General features: G+C 36.9%; 1 protein-coding gene and 1 long non-coding RNA gene across 3 annotated transcripts; one reads left to right on the top strand and one right to left on the bottom strand.

Moving 5' to 3' along the window:
* The first annotated feature begins 3036 nt into the window (after window positions 1-3036).
* Window positions 3037-7795, top strand: LOC136209216 (uncharacterized). 2 transcript variants are annotated; one of them, XM_066000625.1, is made up of 7 exons: window positions 3037-3186; window positions 3482-3928; window positions 4467-4658; window positions 4761-5000; window positions 5220-5437; window positions 6029-6280; window positions 7095-7795. In XM_066000625.1, the coding sequence occupies exons 2-7, from the start codon at window positions 3526-3528 to the stop codon at window positions 7356-7358; spliced, it is 1569 nt and encodes a 522-aa protein (XP_065856697.1). In that variant the 5' UTR covers window positions 3037-3186; window positions 3482-3525; the 3' UTR covers window positions 7359-7795. The 2 variants fall into 2 exon arrangements, with proteins under 2 accessions (XP_065856697.1, XP_065856696.1); XM_066000624.1 differs by having other exon boundaries at window positions 3038-3392.
* A 4898-nt stretch (window positions 7796-12693) lies between these two features.
* Window positions 12694-14674, bottom strand: LOC136209844 (uncharacterized). Its single transcript, XR_010677709.1, has 3 exons — window positions 14283-14674; window positions 13482-13956; window positions 12694-13404 (listed from the first exon to the last, which is right to left on the bottom strand). It is a non-coding gene; the product is annotated as an uncharacterized lncRNA (long non-coding RNA).
* Between the last annotated feature and the right edge of the window lie 6817 nt (window positions 14675-21491).

Genomic DNA, 21491 nt, shown 5'->3' with positions numbered 1-21491 from the left:
ACGGGTTTTTTTTAAATTCAAATTTTTCAGTTTTGAATAAGGATAAAATTCTCCAAATGAGGATGGTGATAAATAATATGGGGCGGTAAATAGCAACATTTTTTTTATTAGTCCATTTTGTATTAGTTTGAAAGTGGAATTTTAAATTTAGTTAATTCAATGGTATTGTTTAAAGTCAGAAATACAAAGTTATATTTATTAATCTTTTATTTTTATTTTTTTAATTGTTGGATATATATATATATATTCAAAATTTATAAAAAAAATTAGAAAAAATACTTAATTATTTTCTTAAAAATAATAAAATATTAAGTAAACAAATGACAAAATACATCATTATAAAAAAATATTAAAATACACTATTAAGCCTCTGAATTTTTAAGACTTTAAGAATTGAGGTCATAATCTTTAATTTCCACACAATGAGCTATTCACTAATGGCTTAGATAATAGAACTGTTAGTGAGAGACTTAATATGTGTGAAAATTAAAGTTCAAGGGTCCAATCTGAAAATTAAATGATCAAGAGCTCAATTTTTAAAATCGTAAAAATTCAAAGGGTTAAGTATGTGTTTAGCCTAAATTCTACTATTTGTCATCATCGAGATAAAAGATCAATTTAGTCTTAAATAATAATAATATTAATTTAGTTCAAAATCAAGTTTGAATAACAATGCAATTCTCCAATTTGACATGTCACTTTCTCGAATTAAAGATCAAATTGACTTTTGAAGTTAGCAATCAAATGCAGCACAGTATGAGTTTTAGGTATCAACTCAATTTTAAAGTTACAAATTAAACTAAATAAAGAGAAATTATACTATATGTCTTGCATACTTGTTTCCCCTACAGTTATGTTGGGACTAATTGAGAAGGATCAATATAGAGAAAGCGCTAGCAATAGAAAGAGCCAGAGAATGGAGCTCAGCTAGCATGACCCGTGAGAAACAGAACAAGCTGGCCAAAACGACGGGAGAGGAAGTGTTTCTTCAAAACGACAACTTACTCCATGAACAAAGAATAAACGTGGGACAAAAACGTGAGACAAGAACGTGGGTGGTTCAGGGACGTGGGGTGAATCCACATACGGAACTAGAGCCCGTTGCGCGGAGAGAGCCAATGAAGAGAACGTGGGGTAGTGGAGAGAGGATGTGGGAGCAGTGGTTATCAGCACCACGAAGCAGTATTTAAAGCGTCACTGGCTACCATGGTCTCTCTTCCTTCTCATCATCTTTCTTCTTTTGCTGCTTTTTATTTTAGATCTCACACAGTCACACTCATGTTTATCTTTGTAAATCATATTTATCTCATGAAAATAAAGTTTCCAGCCAAAACACAAAAATGAACTATAAGATAAAATTTGATTCTTTTTCTCGAAAATTGATGCTTTTTCTGAAGGTACAACAATGGTGGTGAATGGTTATATAAAAAAGAATTTTGTTGTCTACAAAACCCGTTGTTGGTAATATGCTTTTTGCTGGTAGATTTGTATCTTCTGTCTTCGTTGATAGTTTATAGAAAAAAGCAAACCAAAAGAGGATGAATAGACGAATGAAGGTGATGATGGTTGGTGTCGGAGCTAATGGTGTGATTCTGAAGAAAAAACGAAAAGCCATATCTGTTTTGAAGGGTTGAATTAGCAAATCAATTTTTTATTTATTAATTTTCAAAAATAATTAACACATGTCCTTCTTCTATTACACTTTGGAGAAATTATACTATACGCCAGGCACACCACGTGGAAATCTGACGTGATGTGCCATAGCCAATAAAATTAATGCACATGGATTTTTTTTTTTAATTTCTCTAATAATTAATATAAATTGCAAACACCTATAACGAGGACACCATCATCACTACCGTACCGCTTGGTTTCTTAGTGTTTTCCGGTGACAAGAACCATAAGATGATGTTGTTGAAGACGACGAAGGAGAAGTATAAGTTAGTTTGATGGCTGCCAGTCCTGCTGGTAAAAATCGAGAACCAACATCGGCCTAAAATTGCAGGCAATAAGAAACAAGTGTAGGGAGGCTAGGCTAATTTGTAAAAGGTGGGAATTGCCCTGCTCTCTCTCTCATACGAGTTCTTCTCCTGGTTGAAATCTGATTTGTTTTCTCCTATTGGAAATCTGATTTTGTTTTGAAAGTTCATAAAATTGATAAATTATGGTTTTGGGATCTCTAATTGAGAATGAGATGAGCTGTTATTTGATCTGATTAACCATAAAAAAACCAAATCAAGCTTTTAAAACAAATTAAAACATACCCATTAATTTGTTTTTGCCAAAAAACACCTTAAACATTAGCAAAGATGCAGATGAACAAGTGATAAAAAAGTATCAATCCATGCAATATGATTGAAATTAGATCTAGGTAGTTTAAAAAAACATAGCACACAAGGTGTTTGTGTTATTGCTTATATGTACAAGGTCTTTATGTTAACGAATGGAACAGAGTAAGATTGCCGATGGTGGTTTTCTCATATCAGAAAAGGAAAGAACGATGGAGAGGGATCAAATTTTACAATTTATTGTAATTATTAAAGAAAATTCCATGTGTTTTAATTCTATTGGTTATGGCACACCAGCCTGACGTATGATATAATTTTCTCTCCACTTTGATGTGGTACAGCAGACGTATAATATAATCTCTTCTAACTATAATCAATTTTTATATTTAAAAATTTATAATTTAAACTAATTTAGGAAATATTATCAATCTAAATTAAGTACTAATATTTAAACTTGGCTACTTTTTCATTTTTTTCGAATAATTTGATTCCAAATTCTAGATTATTGCACTATATTAATCACACTAACCAACTCATTTATCCACAGTCTTACATTAACCATAGTAATAAACGGACAAGATGTAAGGAAATCATACTCTCGAATAAAAACTTCACCAAATCCCATTAAAATAAAAATAAAAAAAAGTTGAAAAAGAACATTCCCGTGCACATGCATCCACCGCATATTTCTCACTGACACGTCAGCGCCGTACACTCTTACCGGTAATAACAGCTAATAAAACCGTCAGACACGCCACCCGCTTAGCCGGTAAGCCACCGTAAATTCCACGGCGGAGTATAAAAAGTTCACTCACGTGGCCAAATCATCGCCGTTGATCTCATCTCCCAACGCCAGCGAAGAAGAAGAAGAAGAAAAAGCTCATAAAAGTAAAAAATGGTGCGGATTGAAGAAATGAAAGCGAAAGATAAGATTGGTTAAAGAGTCAATTCAATTCGTTGAGAAATACTAGAAAAAATAAAGTAAAAGTATCTGATTGATAGATCAGATTATAGTCAGAGCCGACGATTTTCTGTGTCATCTGATAGTAACTGTAGATGCTGATGCTTTTGGCTTTATGTGTTTTGATTCGTTTTTTAACAATGGTCGGTTAGGGTTTTCCCTTTTTGGATTAAACAATGGCGACTTAAAAATCACGCTTCTAAAGTTTCTGTTCCTCTGTGTATATTTATAGTTTGGAGCTGCCAAGTGAAGTGAGCTGTTTTTCATGTACCTCGAATGGCGGAGGTGAGAGGAGGGAACACGTGGTCGGAGGAACTTGCGAGTCTGGTGGAGGACAACGGGATACTGTATGGAGTCGCCGGAGGAGAATCAATGGGGATATCGGCGCCGGCGTTTAGGAAATACGGCGATGAGGATGCGAAAATGGAGAGTTTGAAGGAGCAAGTGACGGGGTTCTTGAAATCTTGGGGCGAGATGCTTCTGGATTTAGGGAAAGGATGCAAGGAGATTCTGCAACAGACTTTGGTGACCGAGGATTCGTTTATAGTGCAAAAGGTTGGAAAGCCAATGGCTAAAGTCTCTGATCGGTTTAAGTTTTTGAACGAGTTCTTACCGGAGGATCGTGACCCGGCGCATGCTTGGCCTGTGATCTTCTTCGTTTTTATACTCGCCCTTGCTGGTATATGTATTTCCATTTCAAAATTAAGGCAATTGATCTTTCAAACTACAGTTCTTGCTTGTTGTTCTTATGAAATGTGGCTGAATTGACTGCTAATCAGCTCAATTAGATCTGTGTCGTGTGTTTTTATAAGAATAACTTACTTTTTCGCTTATCCAGAACTAACCGTAATATAGTTTCACAGGTTTTCCTACAAAGATTACTCAATGGATTTTGTGCTTTGAGTTTGTTGCAATGACTGAATTTTGTGCTAAAAAGAGCTCAACTTCACATAAATGCTTCCTATTTGATTAGACTGAGGCAAGGGCTAGATCTTCTATCCCCTTTAGTTTAGATATCTAACTTGTTTTTTCCGAATTTAGCTCAAACTGACAAATTTCACCACTGTGAATGTAACTCTACCACCTAGGTTTATTGTCTCCTCTATAATACACTCAGGCAACTCTCACTTGCAAGATTAGACTCTTCTTTCCAATTGTAATGGTACGAAAACATAGAACTAATTATGTATTTTATTGTTGTTGTTAAATGATTGCAGCAATCAGTGTAAATACCACACATGACAGTTCTGTTCCACCATTGAAGAGAATGCTTGTACATCCTCCTAGTGCTAATCGTATACTTCTTCCGGATGGTAGAAATATGGCTTATTATGATAAGGGTGTCCCTGCCGACAGAGCAAGATATTCTCTAATTGCTCCCCATTCTTTCCTTTCTTCCCGACTTGCAGGTTTATGCAATTAGTAATGCGTTTCTCCAATGAATTAGCATTTTTTGATACTCTTCTTGGTGTAAATTTTTTTGATACTTACTTTAGAGTACATTTGCGAAGGTGTACCTGGAGTTAAAACATCCCTACTTGAAGAGTTTGGTATTCGTTTGATCACATATGACCTTCCTGGTTTCGGTGAGAGTGATCCTCACCCCAGCAGAAATCTCAACTCTTCTGCAGTGGACATGATTTTCCTAGCTGATGCTCTTGGTGTTAGTGGCAAGTTTTGGATCCTGGGTTATTCGAGCGGAAGTATGCATGCTTGGGCTGCTCTAAGATTCATTCCTGAAAGAATTGCTGGTGCGTTAACCTTTATATTATGTCTGTCATTGTCTGCTGTAGTTTTACAAATTTGTACTTGTTATAGGCAATATGGGATAATTGATAAAAATTCTTGTACTTTGATGTTGCAAAAGAAAAAAGCGTCTCCACCTACAAGTTAGTTTGTAACTAGGATGAGAACACTGGTGCAAAGTGATGAAAGATAAACTAATGCGATTGTCTTCACTGAATTTGCAGGTGCTGCCATGATTTCTCCGATAATTAATCCATATGAGCAGAGCATGACAAAGGAAGAGAAGAGGAGAATTTGGGAACAATGGTCCTCAAAAAGGAGACTAATGTACTTCTTAGCTCGCAAATTTCCAAAATTCCTCACTTCTTTTTATCGCCGAAGCTTCCTATCCGGTTTTCATGGTCAAGTAGATAAATGGATGTCCCAGAAACTTGGAAGAAAGGTTTGTTTATTTATTTTAATCACTTCTGAGTGAAGCCTGTCCAAATTCCAAACTTATCATTTCCATACCCACTTTAGCTACTTCCTGGAAAAATCTTATTACATTTTATGCAAAAGTTTAACATGATTTTTCTTTTGGGGATGAAGTACAAAATTAATCATGTGTGTCAAGGAACCAATTGAACTAAAAGCTCAAGCTGATAGTTAAGGTCCAACAATAGTTTTATTATAATCTCTGACGATGTGGTTATTGGGAGAGAATAGATTTAGACTCCACTTATAAAATGGTGCAATGTTAGCACTAACATTTTGTAGATTGTGCAATTTTCCATCAACGAAAGATCTAATAGAAGCTCATTTCCCGTTAATTTGGTTCATGTGTGGCCCACCTAAGCTCCACTAGCTTCAAGTGTAACTAAAGTTAGTGTTAATATTGCACGGTTTTATATGCGGAGTCTGAATCTATTCTCCCTCGATAACCATAGGGCTTTTATTCTTGTTTCTACCAAGTTTCAGATTGTTTTGAATTTCACTTTGGGCATGGGTGCACATGTTGTGAAACTTTTTATGACAAAACTTGTCCTCTATTCAGGATGAAATTCTTATTGAGGAGCCAAGATTTAAGGAATTTTGGAACAGGGATGTGGAGGAGTCTGTCCGCCAAGGTAGTGCAAAGCCATTCGTTGAGGAAGCTGCACTACATGTGTCAAACTGGGGCTTCAGTTTGGCTGATCTTCAGGTACAGAAGAAGTTAAGTAAAGGCATCCTTCTTTGGCTCAAGTCCATGTACAGTGGGGAAAATTCTGAATTGGCTGGATTTCTGGGCCCTATTCATATATGGCAGGTCTGTAAACATTCCTTCTTGACTATTGGCGTTCTTTAGTTCAGTTCAGACTTCAGTGCACCATAACAGTTAAAATCTATTGTCGCATGAACAGCAGTTTTTCCTTGCATTTTGAACCATTTTCGGACTGCATTGCTCCCTGTGCTTTTAGATGCGTGGTTATTGATATAGGACAAGACTGGTAAAACACACCGAGAGTCACTGAAGTTTGGGATATCTATTTCACAAAGATAATTGAACTTCATTTTCAATAAAAATAACTAAACTTTACATTTGATTTTTCAAGAAAGTCAATTTGTGTACGAAAACTCGCCAGAATGTTGACAATTACAATATGCCAACTACGCGTCACGCCGGACATGTCTAGACGGCTTACACAGCTGTGGCAGATACATGGAAACCACAAAAAAAAAATTAAAACCATATCTTTGTCTGACCTGACCTGGCCCCAAAACTTGTCCAGGAAAGTTCAATGACTTCTTTAACTTTGAAAGCGACCAATTAGCCCCTTGAAGTTGCTTAAATAACATATTTAACCTCTTAAATCCTACTTGTTAGCGCAAGTGGGGATTTGAAAAAGTTGAATCACTCATCACTTTAAGCTAAGTTAAGGGAACATTTATGTTATTTTAAGCAAGTTTAGGGAGCTAATAGGCTTTAAGCAAGTTCAAGTGTCAATAGGCCGTTTTCAAAGTTGAGGGCGCGCGCAATTAGTTTTATGACCAACTTGGAGGAGCTGTATATGTATTAACCCTTCACCGAGTTTATAACTATCTCCTGTTTTGATAATTATATTTGCCCTGATGCTGAACAGGGGATGGATGACCAAGTAGCGCCTCCATCAATGACAGACTACATAAGCCGTGTTCTACCTGGTGCTATCTTGCATAAGCTCCCAGATGAAGGGCACTTTTCGTTTTTCTTCTTTTGCGATGAATGCCATAGGCAAATATTCTCTGCTCTTTTCGGAGATGCTCTTGGCCCGCGTCATAGGGCTGTGGAAATAGATGAAACTCCAATGGGAGGAGACATGGAAGAGGTGACAGTGATATCCTTCCCTGATTATACTACAGTATGACATGTCTATAGATAAGTTATTTTTTTTACTGCACAAACTTCTCCTGTAAATATCACAGCCAATGTCGTCGTTGGACAGTGTTCGTCGACGTCTCCTGATCTCCACTGAGTATAAGAAGAAAAATCCTGAGGTATCAGTTTTGTTCCGAAACTCGATTTTGGGAATTGGAACACCTTTTTAGGATAGCTTTCAGAAGCAAGAAGGTTTTCCATTTCTTTACACAACATCAACATGGATTCTCACTAATTTCTACTAGGCGTCTGTAATTTTCGCTAGTGTATTATCTTTTTATATTGCAATTATCATTTTCAGATAAATTGGAAACTGATTGAACAAATAGATATAGTTTTTACAAACATGGAGCTTGTGAGCACATAATTGGTGGTGTCAAATTCCCAGCAAAAGTTATCTCAATGATAATTCATGGTTGTGACCAATTTGAGTTTCATAACAGATACTTTTGTTCTCGGTATTGAATTGTCAACTTCTCATATCAAATTAGCTTAAATCTAATTTTGAGTATTAATTCAGTTTTAAGTTGGTAATATTTGACAAATTAGGTTTAGGGTTTTACAAATTTTAGGTATTAAAAATGACTGTATTTGGATTAGTTTGTCACATTTTACCTTCTTCAAAGCTGAGTTGAATCGTTGCAATTGGGGTCATCGCTCATGTTTTTTGTTACTTAATTTCAGTATCAATCTGTTCAATTCAATAACCGGTTTAGTAATTTATCATTACTTATTATAATTATAATGATTTTTTATAATAATTTTATTATTATTATTATTATCATTATTATTTTTATAAACTTTTTATTTAAATTATTGCTATTTTTAAAAGATTATATTAGTATTTCAATTTCACTATAATTCAGTCTTGTTCAAATTTTTTTTTTTCAGTTAAAAGGAACAGAGTTCTCTTTGAAAAAAAAAAGATCAGAGTTTAGAAAAGGATAACACATTTCCTTAATCCAAATATTTTCTTAAATATATATACAATTTTCTATCAATCTTTTCGCAAAATGTATTTATTAAAATATAGGGTAATTAGTTTATTAGTCCCTATATTTTGACAAAACACACTGTTTAGTCTCTATATTTTCAAAAACACATGGTAAGGTCCCTAACCTTTTTCTCAGTGAACTGTTTAGTCCTTCTGCATGTTTGTTAGATTTTTACCGTTTATGACTTCGGAAATGACTAAATTACCCTTTACTATTTACCTTCAAACTTCAGAAGAGGAAATCCAATTTAGAAGAAGAAACTATTTATATGGAGAACAAGAAAAAGAACAAATCCAATGCTTACGAATTTGAACGATTAAGAAAAAAATCAAGAAGAATAACACACAAAGTTGATTTCAGATGCATTAGAGTTTAAAGGAAAGGAAAATAAAGGAAAAGAAGAACGCAAATCCAAATTGACTAACATAATCTTCATGAGAATCTAACGGCAGGGACTAAACAGTTCACCGAGAAAAACGTCAGGGACTAAACAGTTCATGAGAATCTAACGGCAGGGACTAAACAGTTCACTGAGAAAAACGTTAGGGACTAAACAGTTCACAGAGAAAAACGTTAGAGACTTTACCGTGTGTTTTTTAAAATACAAGGACTAAACAGTATGTTTTGTTAAAATATAGGGACTAATAAATTAATTACCCTAAAATATATCCTATTATCTTTGAATGAAGGACTATTATGCTGCTACTATTTATTTGATCGAAAACTCTATTTCTGCTAGATTAATAAATCCTTAAGGAAATTATTTTTACCACCCTTCAAACCAACATTTATCATTTGTTCCTCACTTTTCACAACAAACTGAAGAATATAGTTCACCATAAAGCGAATTAATCAAACACAAATTGAAGAAAATAGGAATTAAAAATGGGAATGTGAAGAATCAGCACAAAAGATAAGAATAAACCTAAAACTTAGAAGACAGAATTGAGATATTTACAGATCTATAATTTTACCTTTATATCCTTGTGAAATTTCATTTTTATATAATATTTTCCTTTTGTGTATTAATTATTGAGATGAACCATATAAGAAATTGAAAAGTCTCCCTTGAAATAAATATTGAAATATGGTATAAGGAAATTAATACTGAAATAATATTGTAATGGGATTTTATATCTTAGATTTCTAGTTTATAAACATTCATGAACTTCCAAAAATAAGTAAGAATCCTGTGCTTGAAAGCCATTATTCTTCCTGAAAAACATCTGATTTAATAGAAAATTTTCCATATAATGCCTACTCCGGAGACATATAGCCAATGTTGTAGTTTTTTTTTTAAAATTTGCGCAATGCGCTTACATTAAAGAAAAGAAAAATCTCCACCAGACCCGGATGTGATTCGAACCCATGACCTCTCAAGACATAGTTAAGCTCTCAACCACTAGGCTAAGAGCTTCACCACATAGCCAATGTTGTAGTTAATGATTGAAAATAAAAATTAATATATCATTCCATATATACTTACTATGCACTGTGATCAAATATTATATCATTCCATACTTACTATGTGCTAAAAACGGAACTCTGCAACTCTTCAGAACGGAACTCCATTTGAAGCAATAAGTTGCTCTGTGAGGTTTGGTTGTTTCTCTGCCTTCTCAATAAGTTCCTGCATCAAATGCTAAAATTTCAGGAAACATTCACCACAATACTTCTGAAGTTGTAAAGAGAAAAAGAATGTTATGTCTTTTGAGATACTTACCCATGTTGAAACTTCAATTGGTGGCTTCAATTTATGGAGTTCATAGAATAGTATAAACAAAAAGCATAATTAAGCCCCTGAACTTTATATGTTTTAAGGATCAAGTCCCTGATCAATTAATTTTTCACATTGAGCCATTGATCATTGATTTTGTTATGGATTTGGCCCTTATTTAACTTTTCCGTCGAGTTTAGGAGATGAGAAGATCGATTTGGCGATTCTAATGTTGAAAATCACAAAATGGGAGAAGAGAAAATCGAGTTTGGAAGAATATACTAGAGATTTATTTCTATAATTTCGTTTTAGTTTTTAATATTTATCTCTCCTAGTCAAGGAATTTTTATTTTTATTTGTCCATGTCAACAAGCCGAATCGTCTTATAACGATCTATGCAGTCCAAACTCGACGAAAAAGCTAAATAAGGACCTAATCCATAAATGATCAGAGGCTTAATCTTTAAAACAGTTAATCAAGGAGACATGGTAGGTCCACAACAACCTATAACAATGCTTTATGAAGATTTTGAATTTGATTTAATTTTATATGTACAGTGCTTTAATACATATTCATACAAAATTGACAATTAACATCGAGAGGCATAACAAATCGGTTATAATCGCATTTGAAAGTTGTATTGTTTTTTTTTGGTAAGAAGGGAAGAAAAAAAAAAAACAAACAAAAACCTAACCCGGGATCAGTCTAGGAAGACTGACCCCAATCCTATCCTCAAGAAGAGAAGGTAACAGAAAAGAAGGAGGAACGGAAAGGGTAGAAACACCTAACATCCCCCCATGCCCAGCAGCTGCCAAGCGATCCGCCACGCGGTTTTGCTCCCTATAAATATGGGAGAAGGTAAGAGAATCGAAGGCAGGACGAAGCCTCAAGATGGCTTTAATGAGATTCTGACTCTTAAGACAAACAACCTGTCTATCCGAAATCCTGTTGATAGCCTCCAAATTGTCAGACTCCACCGAAAGTCTTTTAACACCCATGCGAATGGCGAGTTTAATGCCAGACAAGATCCCCCAGAGCTCCGCAGTAAAGGAGGAGCCCGTACCTAAGTTATGGGTAAACCCAGCCAGCCAGGCGCCACCAGCATCCCGAAGAACTCCACCAGCAGCAATTCTGCCATTACTAAGGCAGGAGCCATCCGTATTCAACTTGACAACCCCTTCCCTGGGCTTCCTCCAACCAACTAACTGGACCTCTTTAACCGGGGAGGGGTGAACCAGGGGCTCTCCTTCAAAACTCTTTGTAATAACAGAGAGTTTTTTCGAGAAGTAAAACCGGAGGTCAGGAATAAAGACAGTCTTCTCAGCAAATAACTCTTCATTCCTCCATTTCCACATTTGGTGACAAATAATAGCGAAGAGAATAGCCCCGTGCTCCATTGAAAGTTGTATTGTTAATAGTTCAAAAACAGTGTTTTATATGTATAGTGTTATATTGTTAATACAGAAATTACAAAAAAAAAAAAAAAAAAAAAAACTTATTTCAAACTATAAAAAACACAATTTTAGAAAAAAATGAAATGAGTTATTAGTATCCGCTCAATCCACTAAAATCAAAATGATGATGAAAAATCTTTAGGTGTGTTTTGCCTAACATATTTCCACCTAAATCTGCGATGATCCAGGACCATACACAAAAGAATGCTATAAGAAGGCTTAACTCAGGATCTCATGCCTTCATCTTCATTCATTCAAGTCCTTCCAGAAGATTTAAGCTCGTAGTAATACAAAGCATATGCATAAAAAGAAGCAGATAAAAAAGTCAGCAATATAAAGAGCGAAAAACTGCTTCAAGCAAAAATGCATTCATTAAAATTACACTTATTCCGACATTCTCCAAATGATCTCTCATATAAGATGGCTACTTTACTAACTTCTAACAACTACATGACAAGAAAATTCACAGAAATGAATATACGAGGTTTGAGAACCACTATTCCAACATGGAATCTGACATGAGAAGATTATAACGCAGCATAATAGTGTGGCAGAAATGATGAATCACACCAGTCTGGAAAGGTCAGATACATGCTCAAGATGGCCAGAAGATCATATGCATGTGAAGATGGCCAATTACCTAGGTCATTTTGGAGAAAAGCAGCTAGCACATCATGCTATATTATTAATAGGTCTCCATCAGTTGCTCTAGATTTTGATATTCCAAAAAAGTACAAATTGGCAAACATGTTTAATACTATCATGTGCCTAAAGAGCAGCGGTCAAAGTTTGATAATAAATTAATCCTTTGTATCTTTATTGGATACAGAGATGAACAATTCGGTCACAATCTAAATTAATCCTTTGTATCTTTATTGGATACAGAGATGAACAATTCGGTCACAAACTATGATATCTAGAGAAGAAGAACTTCATTAGAGGCAGAGATGTAGTCTTTTGAGAAAATGAGACTACAAAAGACTTCAAGAGTAATGCGGGCAATACAAGATGAGATGAGTTCTTTGAACAAAAATCATACCTGAGTTAGAGTATAATTACCGAAAATGCGTTAGAGATTATATTTTGTCCATCGCAGATTCCTTTAGTAATACCCAAAACCATTTCAAACTCTGAATAGAGTATAATTACAGACGGAAATTTCCTTCAGAAATTATAACTTTTATTTATTTCTCTCTAGGCCACCGCCCCTGAATACAACTATCAGAATAACTATTTTTATTGCAGGCTGCATACATTTCTGTAATCAGGAAAGCTAGCACCACAAACAGAAGTGGTTTTGAGTATCTTCTAAAGATTTATAGAGAAGCTGATACCGTACAAGAGAAGGAACGGATTTTGAGTAAGTTCGCTACACAATTATACACAGTTTTTTTATGTTCTATGTTTTAACTGCCACAGGTTGTATAGCTTCTTGTCCGGACCCAAACATAGTGGTTGAGGCTCTGAACTTTTTAGTCTCAGATGAGGCAAAGAACCGCCTTGACAAACTTCTGTAATAGCCTTACTTTTCTTGCCAATTGCTCTAATACTTGCCTTGCCTCGATATAATGCAGGTCCGAGATCAGGATATTGTGTATGGACTTACTGGAATTAGCTTAGAAGGCCGCGAAATGGCTTGGAGATGGTTGAAGGTATTCATTCATTCACTTGTTCACTCATTCACTCATTCACTCATTCGCCCAGCTTTATGTTTGAGAGCATAAGCATAAACAACTTTCAACCATGGATCGCCGTTGATATTTGCTCATCAATGCAGGAGAACTGGGATCTGATCTTGAAAAAATATGGTGCTGCATTGCTAATCACCCATTTCATCAGGGATATAATCTCACCTGTAAGTGATTTTTCCTGCAAGTTTGGACAAGTTTAAGAAGAGTAATTATAATTTATAGGTGATGGCTAGCATTGGTTTTAAGAGTAATTACTTGATTACTCTGGCAGATGTGCAGCAATGAAAAAGCTGATGAAGTGGAAGCATTCTTTGGTAGCAGAGTGAGTCCTGCTATTGCCATGAATTTGAAGCAAAGCACAGAGAAAGTCAAGGTGGATACTTAGCATAAAGCAAGAAACTTCCTTCAGGAATTAGTCAAAAAGGCTATAAAATCCTCATTTTGTTACAAATCTGTTAGGTTAGCTGTATACATAGACAGTGTCATTTTGCTTTCGTATTGATAAACTTCATGCCCGAGTTATGAATCGGTCGACTCGCCTTGTCACCCGATTGAATTCGCCGGAGTTACACCGGTTCTATGCTGGCACCATCGGATCTGGTTCCTCCCGCATTCATATTTAGATTGTCCGAAATCCGCTCATTTGCAACCAATTATACAGAGAATCAAAATGAAATCAGCTGAGTTTCAAGAATCATATTACAACAGCTTTAACTTTTTTACATGATTCCTGCAATAGGTTTCAAGAATTGTATTAGATTATACTAAATTAACCAGACTACAAGTATTGGGAATTTAACAATCATTTCCTGGATTAGTTCAGTCTATAAGAATATCTTTTTTGCAATGAGATTAATTTAATCGGGGCCTGTTCTAAAACCCCCGCCTAGACCGCCCCCGATAATTAGAACACTGCTAACAACACATACATAAAGCGTCAAAATACAACCTATTTCCTTTGGTTTTCTCAGCATTCAAACAGAAATTCAAATCCGAATTAAACAAAGAATTAAAGATTCAAATCCGAATTAAACAAAGAATTAAAGATCAATTCACCTGCGAGAAATGTTCGGTGCCAATCAAATGCACGTCGCACGTCAGAACCACCACGTTTCTGGAAAGTTCCTCCGGCAGCTCCCTCCTGTGCGGAGGGTTAAGTTTGTGCCTTTGCTTCTTGCGCCGATTGAAGGAATTGGTTGCAAATGAGCCGATTTGGGAGAATCTTTTGGAGATGAGAACTGAATGTGGATGCGGGTGAGGGTGAGGGTCTTTTGAGGGTGGGAGGAACCAAATCCAATGGTACCAGCAAAGAACCGATGTAACTACAGCGAATTCAATCGGGTGACAAGGGGAGTCGACAGATTCATAACTAGGGTACGAAGTTTAGCAATACAAAACGCAAAAGGACACTGTCTTTGGGTACGGCTAACCTAATAGATCTCTAACAAAATTAGGATTTTATAGCCTTTAGATTGTATGCAAGGTGGATACTTTAGCGTAAAGCAAGCAACATATGATGGGTTGACTAATTATGGGCCTAGTACTTCCATCACCAGAAATAGAAATATAATAGAAATATACCATTAGGGCCGTAAATGAGCCGAGCCGCTCATGAGCAGCTCGGTGATCGGCTCGATAAAAGCTCGACTCGATTTGGTTCGATTTATAAACGTGCCATTCGTGAACATGATTTACTGCCTTAGTTCGTAAATGAGCCGAGCTTGAACAGACCAAAGCTCGGCTCGAAAGCTTGCGAGCAGGCTTGATTAGAAAATTTATGAACAAATTTTAGTCTTGTAGAAAACTATACAGGTTTGTGTTAGTTCACAAATATCTAAACGTAATATTATTTCATTTGCTATAAGATGAGTTCATTCACAAATATAATAAATAAGTAATAGACGAACTATTTGTAAGCATCTTGTTTATTTATTCACGAACTTTGCTTGTGAGTTTGTTTATGTACACAATTAAAGAGTTATTTGCGAGCAAACTTCACAAATATAATTAACGATTTACTCACAAACAATTCATGATTAGATAATTTTTTTAAGGCTTAATACATCATTTGCTCCCTGAACTTGTCCAAAATAGTTGATTGGCCCCCTGAACTTTCAAAGTGTCTCGATAGCTCCCTGAACTTACATAAAATGTTCAGTTAGCCCCCTGAACTTGCGTAAAACGTAATCAATTGATCACTCAGTTGCAAAAAAGTAAGTTAAATACGGAAAATGTATTGCATGCGTCTTAAAAAAAGTAAAACAATTAAGATCGGGGTATTGTGGTTGTAATATTAGAGAATACAAGGTTTGTAGTTGAGCAAGTAATAACTTCATTTTTACTCTATTTTTAAATTATGTAATAACATTCTAAGACACGTGGAATACATCTTCTGCATTTAACTTACTTTTTTTGCAACCAAGTGATCAATTGATTACGTTTTACGCAAGTTCGGGGGGCTAACTAAACATTTTATGCAAGTTCAGGGAGCTATCGAGACACTTTGAAAGTCCAGGGGGCCAATCAACTATTTCAGACAAGTTCAGGGGGCAAATGATGTATTAAGCCTTTTTTTAATGAACCAATCTAAAGAGGATTTTAAAGCTCGAAACAAGCTCAAAGTCCGGCTCAAGCTCGTTGAGCAAGCCAAAGCTCGGTTCGGGCTCGGCTCGTTAATTTTATAGCAAGCTCGGCTCGGGCTCGAGCTCGTTAATTTTATAGCGAGCTGAGCTTGAGCAGACCAAAGCTCGGCTCGACTCGGTTCGTTTACAGCCCTAAATACTATACATTTTAGGGGCTTAATTATGCTTTTTGCCAATAGTATATAAAAAAATCATAAACCAACAAAATTCATCGAGAGGAGAAACCCAACCTAAGCATTTCAAATGAAAGGAATTGGAATAAAAAGAGAAACATACCTCCATATAAAACCAATAGGAACCTCAATCAAACATTGAAGATAACAAAAAAATCTAGGAAGAAGTAGAGGCAAAGAGACTGATACCTTCATTCATGAAATCTCAATCGCAGCTAAAATGGAAGCCATAGAGAAAACTGAAGAATGGTTTTAGACATTCCTTCAGTTTTATATTAACAGTTATTTCTAGAAATTGAAGGAAATAAGAAGAGTGGGGGCGAAAGGGAAGCAATAGAGAATACTGAAGAACGATTTTAATATTCCTTCCGTTTTATATTTTGAATCTCTGCCTTTACGCCACACCAGCATGAAGCTCTTCCTACTCCACGTGTTAAATTTGTCTAAAGATTTAGTATATAGATTATAGATTTTATAAATCTTAAATCCTAAACCCCTAGTTTATAAACACTATAAATAATAATTTATTTAGTTTTATATAATTGAAATTATTGAATAATTTTTTAAAAATAAAATTGTATGTAAATTTCTCAATTTTAATTCCAAATTGATCTATTTTGTATCAATTTGGTTCATTCATTTAGTACATTAGGTTAAATTAAATTAGGTTAAAAATGTACTTCTTTTCGGGATTATAGATCAAATTGGAGTCGAACTTAATTTACTAGGTCGGTTTGATCCAAATTGAATTACTTTGTATCAATTTGGTTCTTTCATTTGGTTTTTAGGTTAAATTAGGGGTAAATTTCATCAATGGTGTACGGCCTTTACTCTATTTCACACTTTGGTGTACAACCTTCATTTTGTTACACTAAAGTGTATAGCAGGTAAAAATGACCGATCAACGTCTGGTCAACGCGCCACCTCAGCTCCCCACATGTACAATGACTAAAATACTCTTAGCTCTAAAAAAAATAAAAAACAAAATCACTCTCCTTCTTCTTCATTCAACTCTCTCTCTCTCTCCATCTTTCCCAGGACTCCTTTCTGTTTCCAAATCTTCTCTCTCTCCAACTCAGTAGCCATTTTTACCATTATTTCCATCAGATTAGATATATATATTTTATTTTATTTACATTTCAGATACTTCATCTCTCTCTTACTTTTCTCTCTCTTAAACCTTCTTCATCAATCCACCACCAACTCTTCAACTCTGCTGAAAACGCGAACTCTCACGAGCTCTAAACTACAATAACAGCTTTGAATTGCTGTTCACAAGCACGAAGGTTCTTTGGCTCGATCACTGAATTTAGAAATCATTACAGTCCCTTCGACTACTGAAGCTTCTGAACAAGATAACGATTATTTAGGAGAGCCTTAGCTTCCTTATTTTCGTTCACACTGAACTACTGTAGAAGAAGCAAGAATCTTCTTCAGACCAGTTGCAACATCAAAGTCGAATTCGCTGCTAATCCATCAATTTTAGAGTTGGGACAAAAGGATTGCAAGAAATTTACCCAAAATGTGGCGGTGCTACAGGGGCTTTAATTGGGAAAAAAATAATGGAGGCTTTAATTGGGAAAAAAATAGTGAAGGCATTAAATGGGTGTTCAAGAAAGAAGCAGCATAAGTGGAGCTTTGGTTTGAAAAAGAAAATTCCCAGAAATTATAGTGCTTTGGTTTTCAATTTTCTTCAATTTTTTCCATGTTTGGTCATAGTTGTGTACTGCTTTGGTTTTCAATTTTCTACGAAAAATTTGAATTTCAGGTCTTAAGTAAAGCATAAATCTGTGTTTTTGAAATTGAAATCTTAACTAGACTTGGATTTTCAAGTTTTGATAACTGAAGTTTTTGTTCAGTCATGATTTAATGATTTAACAGGTGGTTCTTTTGTTTGAGAGAGAGAAAAAGAAATCAGAGAGACTGTTCCTTAAATAAGGGTATATAAGTAATTTATCAATTTTTTTAACTTTTAGACCGGTCAAAGCTAAGGTGACGCATTGACTGAGCATTGACCGGTCATTTTTACCTGCTATACACTATAGTGGAAGGTCATCTATAAAATCGTACACTTTAGTGTGGCAAAATGAAGGTTGTACGCGAAAGTGTGAAATGGAGTAAAGGTTGTACACCATTGATGAAATTTACCCGTTAAATTAGTTCAAAAACAGTTAGTATCAACTTAATAAATCAACATGTAGAAAAATGTTCTTAAAAAACATGTATAAAAATTGATAACATTGGGATATTATCACGAGGACCAAAAGAGATAATTGCCTTAAGTATGCCACGTAGCAAAAGAAGCTGGCTGGCGGACCTCCCTGGATTAGCTCTGAGAGATCCGCTAGCGGATCTCTAAGGCGAATCTCTCCATTCACCTTAATAACGGCTGGCCGCCGTCTCGGCCATAAATGATCATTAAATGAATCATTAATTGTCTTAACCGCCAGGTTAAGAGTAACTTGTAACCGCCATTAAATGAGCATTAATGGAGACTTTTTAGTTACCTAGAGGTTACGAATTTCTCAACTATATATAGCTTACCTTTCTAGGCTATCAAGGTACACTTACTTTCTTACATTCTCTAAGATTCGTCAATATAGTTTATTCTCCATATATTCTACTGACTTTGGCATCGGAGTGTCCCCGGCCGATCCCAGCGGCGCCTCACAGGGACGTGATCCGATCAGAAGTTTCTCCTGTGTTATCAATTGGTGCGGTGAAGGTGGAATCCTTGATCAAATAAAGGATTTTTTCGTTCACATTGAAACATCATGACCGATGAAGGACCAAATCCCTCCTCTGGGATTGAATCACCGATAATTACACCATCTAGTGCTGGACGCACAAGCACAACTGCTCCTACAGTAAATATTGTTGGAAATATGCCCACTGCCTCTTTCATCGATATGTGTGCTCAGGATATTGAGGCACGATATGGGCTTGAGATAGGGAACCGCCTACGGGCATCCATGACTGTCCCTCCGCGTTGGAGTACGATATCTACGACAGCTGTCTCATCCTTACCTCCTTTAAACTTTGGTCTGGGACCAGGTGCCCATAGCTCTTCATTCCTTCAAGCTCATAATATTGATTCCATGATAACCACTACGACATTAGGTGACGGACGACAGGTTATCAGGGAGTTATTTCCAGGCGAGGGAAGTCGAAGGAATGATACGATCCCTCCTGGCGGATTGGGGGTTCCAAGGTTTAATCTTGATGGACCAAATGTACCCAGGCGTCCGCGGACAAATTCATCTCTTGGCGGATTTAAGAAGCCCATGCGTAAAAAGAATAAAAAGGATAAAAATAGGCGAGCAAGATCCCCACGCCGTGGCAGATCACCTCCATCTACTGGTCGTAGAAGAAGTAAAAGGCCAGAAATAACATCTCATATAGGTGGACCACCACCACATCCATCTTCGGGAACTGTTGGACACACCTCGTCTGGAGGCCAGCAAGGAGGAAATGGTCCAACTCCACCAGGCAGAGGAGGAGGTGGAGGAGATGGGGGAGGAAGGGGAGGGAGCGGACGTGGTAATGCAGGAAGACATTCACCATCAGATCCATCGTCTGAGTCAAGTTCTTCCTCTTCTTCTTCTCCAAGCAGATCGCCACGAAGGGGTCGCCCCAGGGCGGATCCGAAGAATTTTGATGATAGAGTGAGGGCCCTAGTACTCCAAATGAACGAAGAAAATGCTAGGCACAATCCATTCGCCAATAGGGATTCGCCTTTTGCAGCCTGGATCGAGGCAGAGGAAACCGACAGAGCTTTCAAGATTCCCAATCTTGCAATATACACAGGCAAAGATAATCCGGAGGCTCATGTTCGAAAATACTGAATCTTGGCCAGACTCAATCGAGCCACTGAGCCCGTGCTTTGCAAAATGTTTGTCACCACGCTGGGAGGTCCAGCTTATTTGTGGTTTCAATCTTTACCTCCAGGCTCGATAAACAGCTTCGATCAATTGAGCAGGGAATTTTGTGCAAAATTTGCTGGCTGCATCCCTGCAGTGGTGAAATCCGGAAAGCTTTTCGAATTAAAGCAGAAGGCGAATGAACCCCTCCGAGATTATGTGGACACTTTCAACCAGTTGTGTATACAAATAGTTGATGTCGATATCTCCGTAGGTGTGGAATGTTTCGTGAGAAACACTACCTGTAAAAGTTTACAAGAGGACCTCATCCGTAAAAAGCCTACCAGCATGGCAGAGTTGATGGAGCGTTGCAAAGACTTTATAGAGGTTGACGATATTCGCCGAGGTTCTCCATCATCGCCAAAAAAGGACAAAGGCGAATCTCGTCCCCGGGATCGGGACGAGACAAACGTCAGGATTCTTCTTCTCGGAACAAACGAAGGGATTCTAGGAACAAATCGACGTTTGTCACTTCCTTCGCACCTCTCAATGCTTCTAAGAGCGAGGTTCTTATGTGGATCGAGAATAGTCAGCACAAACGGAGCATTTCATACCCCGAGCCAAAAGGAGGGGAGTACACCAATAAAGGAAAGAATCCTAAAAATTATTGCAAGTATCACAGGAAAAATGGCCATGATACAGACGCTTGCTGGGAGTTAGCTCGAGAAATTGAGCGACTCATTGAAAGAGGAAAATTGGATCGGTTCATCCAAACAGAAGGAAAAGAAGATGATAGATCCAAGGAGGACCCAAAGAAGAAAGGAAAGGGTACCATCAATGTCATAGCAGGCGGACCTGGCTATCAGCCAGCATTGAAAAAGGCGAAGACAACCACCCTTGATAGGACATCACTAAACCGCCCTTTCTCGGATGCAGGTCCTGAGATTCCACCCCATGCGGACGCACTGGTCGTCACTATGACGGTTGAAGGTTGGGAGATGAAGAGGGTAATGATCGATACGGGAAGCTCATGTAATGTCATTACCCGAGGAGCATTCGCCAGACTCCGGATTGATCCCGTCCAGGTGGAGCCAATGGTGGTTGACATTTTGGGAGTGACAGGTCATACCATTCAGACGAAAGGCCAAGTAACTTTGGATTGTGAGCTTGTTGATAATGATCAAGTTTGGAGAGGAGATTTGGAGTTCTCGATCTTGGATGGACAATTAGCTTATAACATTATTCTCGGACGACCTTTTATCTCCGAAGTTGCAGCTCTTATCTCTATTCGTCATTTGACACTTTACATTCCCACGGTCAAGGGAGGTGTGATGGTCAAAGGTTGTCAAAAGGTGGCCCAAGAAACATATTCGGCATCCTTAATGATTCGCCCTCAATCTAAAGAAGAAGATGAAGAGGAGCGCGTCACAATGGCCTTAGGCGAAACCGAAATGTACTTTATGGCAGAGGAGAAGCAGGTGCGAATAGCTAAGGGGCTACAAGGCAAGATCAGAGATGCGATCACCAAAGTACTTTGTGAAGCTGAAGATGTCTTTGCATGGAAGGACGAAGTTCTCTCGGGAATTAGCC

The sequence above is a fragment of the Euphorbia lathyris genome, chromosome 10 (genome assembly GCF_963576675.1).
Source record: "Euphorbia lathyris chromosome 10, ddEupLath1.1, whole genome shotgun sequence".
In the NCBI taxonomy this organism is placed as follows: domain Eukaryota; kingdom Viridiplantae; phylum Streptophyta; class Magnoliopsida; order Malpighiales; family Euphorbiaceae; genus Euphorbia; species Euphorbia lathyris.
The sequence above is the reverse complement of the archived record's forward strand: the minus strand, read 5'-3'. Positions and strand labels throughout refer to the sequence as shown.